Raw genomic sequence first — 6,558 nt, 5'->3', positions numbered from 1 at the left:
ATCGGCGGTGGACAACAAACATGAGTTTTTGTCCATGTTTATATTTTTGGAGAGTACGAAACTCTGGATGCTAGCAGACCGTTGCTAAGGAGAACAGAACGTTGCTAAGGATCAGGAAGTAAACAATAACAGGAACTGCAGAAAAAGACAGACAGGAAGTAAACACGAAAGGGAACAGCAGAAGAAGACAGACAGGAAGTAAACACTAACGGGAACACTGTATTGGGCTATGGCAGCGTTTAAAGACATTAATAGTTACAGAAAACTTGATTGGTTAAAAGGAACCAAGAAAATGATCGTATTGGACATGTGAACAAATGTCTGTTTCTCTTGCCAGAACAACCTCAGTTTTTTCAAGCTACATTTTTCAGAGTTTCACTGACGGTTTGAGGGTCTGTGGTTAGAGAGGAACCTCTATCATGTTAGGAGGACACAGCTGAGTGGACTGTATTAAAAGTCATAAAAAGGTAGATATTGGTCTGGTAAATCACTGTAGAAGACAATGCCGTGTTAATCCTACAGGAAAGCCAATCATGAATCTTTTAAGCACCACTGGGCTTTGGGACAATGTTGGATACCGTCTGATTGGCATGTAAATCCATTTGTTTCACACCAATGCAAGCAGAAAAATATATACTGTTCACCAAATATCATTCCTGGATCAACACTGCTTTTCATTGCTCGAGTGTCAGGAATCAGTTCGGCATCATCTTTTACATCTCCATATATAAGATCTTAAATACGCTGGTCATGGTTGTGCAAATGTCAGCGGTGTTTTAGGTTTTGAAGTGCTTTGCTTCACATTTGAAAACCTAACTTAAGGGGATGAGACGATATATAAATGTCATTTAAAGCAAAATGCCAGTGTTCTTTGTATGGCTGACCTCTTCACTTTAGATATGTCCCTCCTTTATGATGCCCACTTGTGTTAATCCTACCCATATCTTTGCATAACTACAAAAAAGTACTGGAGCAGCTTTGAATAACATATCATTTGATGGTTTCACGTCCCATTGACGCACATCTTTCCAATCGATCAGCCTTTTCAAATTCAAATTTTAAAACTTCTGATTAGAGGAGAAAAAATGTATCAAGCTTTGACCTAAATCTTCCTTATTCAGCTTTGACTTTCTCTTCTGCTTCTCCAAATGAGATTCAGTACTCACTGTAGGGTGCCCCTGACTTTGCATTTCATAAAGGCCATATTTTTATATTCCAACAACAGGACTGGATCCAAAGATACTGTTTGTTTTTGACCTCATTTCCACCTTGTGTACATGGTCTGACTTTGAATAAGGGTTACATCATGGCAGACCTATTTATTTTTATACAAACAGATATTATGAGCTTGTTGGCCAGCATCTCCCTGGCACACTTGACTAAAAGCCAATGGGATTCCTCCATGGGATTTTGAATTATTGCAGAAAATATTTTCTGATCTAAACAAACAGATACTTACACATTTAGTTAGGCAGGATAATCTCCATATATTAACACTACTTTATGATTTCTGAAGTTAACAGCTAATGTTGGGCTATAAAGGAACTACAGCACGGTCACATGACTTCAAGTCACCACCGCTAAGCTAAAGGAGGCTAATGTTGGGCTATAAAGGAACTACAGCACGGTCACATGACTTCACGTCAGCACCGCTAAACTGTGAAAGTGGTAAAATGCTGACTCATTCTTGCACCACTCTCTGAGAGATTATGGAGGAGCTAGCACAATACTTGACAACCCCTTTTTGGTTGAGCAACCTTTTTCATGCACATCGTAGTAGTGTTGCTTGGTATGTGATACATCCTGCTGCGATCAATTAGCATTTTCCCCATGTTTACATATAAGATATCAAGATACAAATCATCATTTAATACCACGTGTGAATGGAGTCTCTGTGTGTGACTGATCTCAGTGGGTGTGAGAATATGACAACATCAGTATCACCTCTTCTCTAAAGCGTCACAGTCTTAGGAGAGTTAACGCATGCACACACACACACACACACACACACACACACACACACACACACACACACACACACACACACACACACACACACACACACACACACACACACACACACACACACACACACACACACACACACACACACACACACAGCCAGGCTATTCAGAAGCTGTTAGGATCTTCTTCAGATGTGACGAGAGCTTCAGTGTAAAAAAAAAAAAGCCTCTCAAACTCTGAAAGACCTTTTGAGAATTCCTTTGAAATCCATTTTATAAAATCTGCTTCACTGTGACTGTGATTTCATTCAGTGTCATTACGTTCACACCATATAGTATTTTATTTGTTGTTGCAATGGATTGACTTCCTGTCGAGGGTGTCCACCCTGCCCTCTGTGAAATGCATGCTGGGACGGGCACCATGACACTTTCCAAAAATAAATAAATAAATGAAACCCACTTCAGCAAATGAGTGACGAGCAGGATCTATAATTCCCAGGATCGTTGATCACATGCCTCGCTGCGTTCGGGACGCTCTGCTGTGTTTGTGTTTCAGTGTTTCAGTGTTTCAGGCGTGTGTACTCAGCACATTTACCATCGCTAATAACTGTTTACTTTCCTGTGACAATTATTTGTAGCTGCCGGTTTGATGATTGGAGAGATGTTTGCCCTGTCTGAGAGCTGATTTAGCTCAAAAATATAAATCAAGTGTTAAATAAAGCCTTCTGGGCGAGGAAACATCATAAGGGATTTCTACACTCCCAGAGATCAATTAGAGAGGCTTAGAGAGGAAATATGACGACATGTTCATGTTTTCTGTCTTTGTTTTCTTAAGAGCCCGGCTTATTTTAATCGTTTTTTCGGCATTACAAATGTTGGATTTACAGGGGACATATACACCTGAACATCAGCAGGAGAGGACTCTTTAAAGTAGAGACACTACATACTGATATACACCTGAACATCAGCAGGAGAGGACTCTTTAAAGTAGAGACACTACATGCTGATATACACCTGAACATCAGCAGGAGAGGACTCTTTAAAGTAGAGACACTACATACTGATATACACCTGAACATCAGCAGGAGAGGACTCTTTAAAGTAGAGACACTACATACTGATATACACCTGAACATCAGCAGGAGAGGACTCTTTAAAGTAGAGACACTACATACTGATATACACCTGAACATCAGCAGGAGAGGACTCTTTAAAGTAGAGACACTACATACTGATATACACCTGAACATCAGCAGGAGAGGACTCTTTAAAGTAGAGACACTACATACTGATATACACCTGAACATCAGCAGGAGAGGACTCTTTAAAGTAGAGACACTACATACTGATATACACCTGAACATCAGCAGGAGAGGACTCTTTAAAGTAGAGACACTACATACTGATATACACCTGAACATCAGCAGGAGAGGACTCTTTAAAGTAAAGACACTACATACTGATATACACCTGAACATCAGCAGGAGAGGACTCTTTAAAGTAGAGACACTACATACTGATATACACCTGAACATCAGCAGGAGAGGACTCTTTAAAGTAGAGACACTACATACTGATATACACCTGAACATCAGCAGGAGAGGACTCTTTAAAGTAGAGACACTACATGCTGATATACACCTGAACATCAGCAGGAGAGGACTCTTTAAAGTAGAGACACTACATACTGATATACACCTGAACATCAGCAGGACAGGACTCTTTAAAGTAGAGACACTACATACTGATATACACCTGAACATCAGCAGGAGAGGACTTTTTAAAGTAGAGACACTACATACTGATAAACACCTGAACATGTCCTCTGTAATGCACGTTGATTTCAGACAGATATTCTTTGAATATACAGAAAATAACTGTATTCTACATAATTATTGATTATAAATCAAATTACACAACATATTTATCAAATTGAAGCTCAGAAAAACTGAATAAATTGAATAATTCAACAGATTTTTACAGTTTATTTCATTAGCATGTTCTTTCTAATAAATGTATCGCACTTAAAATCTCGCCCTAACAGATTTTCATTGTGTATTTTGAAAAACACGTCTGAAATTGCATAACACTCTCTGAAATGCACACACAGCAGCAGTTTGTTTTGCTTAAATCAGCAGCGGGTGTTAGTTGTTGGATGTTCAGCGTTAAGGCGCAGATGCAATCCCCCGACTGGCTCTTTGTGACCTCAGTTTCGGGGGAGCAGCAGCATCATATTCTGTAAACGACCCTCGACCTCTGACCTCTGATGCTTTGGGACTCGGGTATCTCGATGATATGTGAGGACAGGGAGAAGGATGTGAACAGCTGGTCATCTCTCATCAGAGCGAATGGTACTGATGAGCCTGAAGTAACGTCAGTCTCACGCATTACATTACAGGAGCAATTTGGGCTGAAGTGTCTCAGGGACACAACGACATGCTGACTGCAGTGGGGTTTGAACCTGTGATCCTCTGATCCCCCTGATCCGATCTCCAACGCACTAACCCACTGCGCCACACGCCTCCATATGTGTTCACTTTGTTTTACGTTTTTTTTAATGTTATATTGTTGCATCGACTCAGTCGTCTTGTGTCTTAGCTGTCAGAGAGAAACCATTATTTATTTCATTTTTATTATCATACATTTTACCTCCTTGTGTCTCTTAACCTGATAACATGTTATATTTTGCCGCAGGGAGTTTCTTGTTGTTTAGTTTTAACTTGTGATGTGTCATTTGGTAAAGCATGATCTGCATGTGTTGTATAAAAAGTGCTATATAAATAAAGCTTTATAATCATTGTTTGTATTATTATCATCAGAGGGACAGGAAATAAACAAGGAGAGTGTTTCCAGCTTCCTGATCATTGATTTTTTGTGATAATCAACAACTGGAGGTCACAGTTTGCCCTTCTTTTCATCCCCTGCCTTTAAAATCAAGCCGGTCAATCTGCCTGCTGTCAGTGACATCAAAAACTAAAAAAACATGAATGCATCAGCTTCATTTCCTCAGTGGTTAAAAGCAGGCAGCTGTTTAAAGAAATAAGGACATTGTGAAAGCCTTTGGGAGCGAGGTTATTGCAGAGCGTTAAAAGCAGTGAATGGACAGGCAGCCTGCATAGGGAACAGACACATAAATACACACACACACACACACACACACACACACACACACACACACACACACACACACACACACACACACACACACACACACACACACACACACACACACACACACACACACACACACACACACACACACACACACACACACACACACTTTGCTGCTCTGATCTGCTGCAGTGGCTGGGATACTCTCGCCTGCAGATGCATTAGGTGTGTGTGTGTGTGTCTGTGTGTGTCTGTGTGTGTGTGTGTGTGTGGGGGTGTGTGTGTGTGTGTGTGTGTGTGTGTGTGTGTGTGTGTGTGTGTGTGTGTGTGTGTGTGTGTGTGTGTGTGTGTGTGTGTGTGTGTGTGTGTGTGTGTGCGTGTGTGTGTGTGTGTGTGTGTGTTATAAGCTTGCATGCACACAGAGAAAGCATCCATGTGTGCATTCAAAGAGTAAAAAGGCTGCGGAGGGATACGAGAGATTCCCACTTTAAGTGCTGAGCTTTTAAATGGCAGCAGACAGGACGTCCACACATTCATTCACATGATTCATTCTCTCACACACACACACACACACACACACACACACACACACACACACACACACACACACACACACACACACACACACACACACACACACACACACACACACACACACACACACACACACACACACTCACCGATCTGAACGCTGCTCGGGAAAGCTCCCATTGTCAGTCCCCAAAAGCCCGAGAACATCAACAGGAACCAGTCGCCGGAAGAAATCCTCATTTTGTCTCGGTTATAAACTGATGAGAGACATCGAGCAGGTTTTAATTATAACACCTCCTGGGCAAAAGCAACATCACAGGGTTGAAGAAAGAACAAAACGAGATAAACCACAGCGAGAGATTTCTATAGTGTGTAAAAAAGAAAAAGCGAAGCGTAATGTCCGTTAATTATCCATGTGTGCGCTCTGTGGATGGATCGCTCTCCGTCAAACTGTCTGGAGGTTTTGCGCACAACATCCACCACCAACACCACCGAGAGGAGTGAAGGCAGGGTGGGGGGCGAGGAGGGTGAGGAAGAGGAGGGTGAGGAGGAAGAGGAGGAGGATCAGCCAGCGGCGGCCAGTGCGTCTGGATGCGGCTCCACTCAAATCACAGAACACACACGCGCCTTTTTACGCGACCCGGACAGGAGGGAGAGAGGAGAGAGGAAAGAAAGACACAACTTCCAGAGGAGAAACAAACATGGAAAATAGACCGGGAGCGAGAGGAGGGATGGGCGGCTGACAGCACATGCTGTACACTGTGTGACATTATGACGTGAGGAAGATATATGTGCTCAACTCCAATATGAGACTCACTGCTGTCCGTTTAAAGTGCTATTAACATGCATTCATTAGGATGTAAGGATTGTTTTCTATGATATTAAATTGGCTTCAGTTCACACTGGATTGGTGCCATTCAAATTGCATGCATGACCTATAGCCTATAAGGAT

The 6,558-nt window shown here is 41.9% G+C and overlaps 1 protein-coding gene across 1 annotated transcript in view; it reads right to left on the bottom strand.

Moving 5' to 3' along the window:
- The window catches only part of LOC307018418 (glutamate receptor 4-like), a gene marked incomplete at its 5' end in the record, with an annotated part of 146,266 nt that extends 140,420 nt beyond the window's left edge, over positions 1–5,846 (bottom strand). The window contains 2 exons of the mRNA XM_079648652.1: positions 4,226–4,327; positions 5,756–5,846. Of these exons, the coding sequence (XP_079504778.1) occupies positions 4,226–4,327; positions 5,756–5,846 (193 nt within the window). The remainder of the gene's footprint in view (positions 1–4,225; positions 4,328–5,755) is intronic.
- Between the last annotated feature and the right edge of the window lie 712 nt (positions 5,847–6,558).

The sequence above is a fragment of the Notothenia rossii genome (genome assembly GCF_949606895.1).
Source record: "Notothenia rossii genome assembly, chromosome: 9".
Lineage (NCBI taxonomy): Eukaryota > Metazoa > Chordata > Actinopteri > Perciformes > Nototheniidae > Notothenia > Notothenia rossii.
The sequence above is the reverse complement of the archived record's forward strand: the minus strand, read 5'-3'. Positions and strand labels throughout refer to the sequence as shown.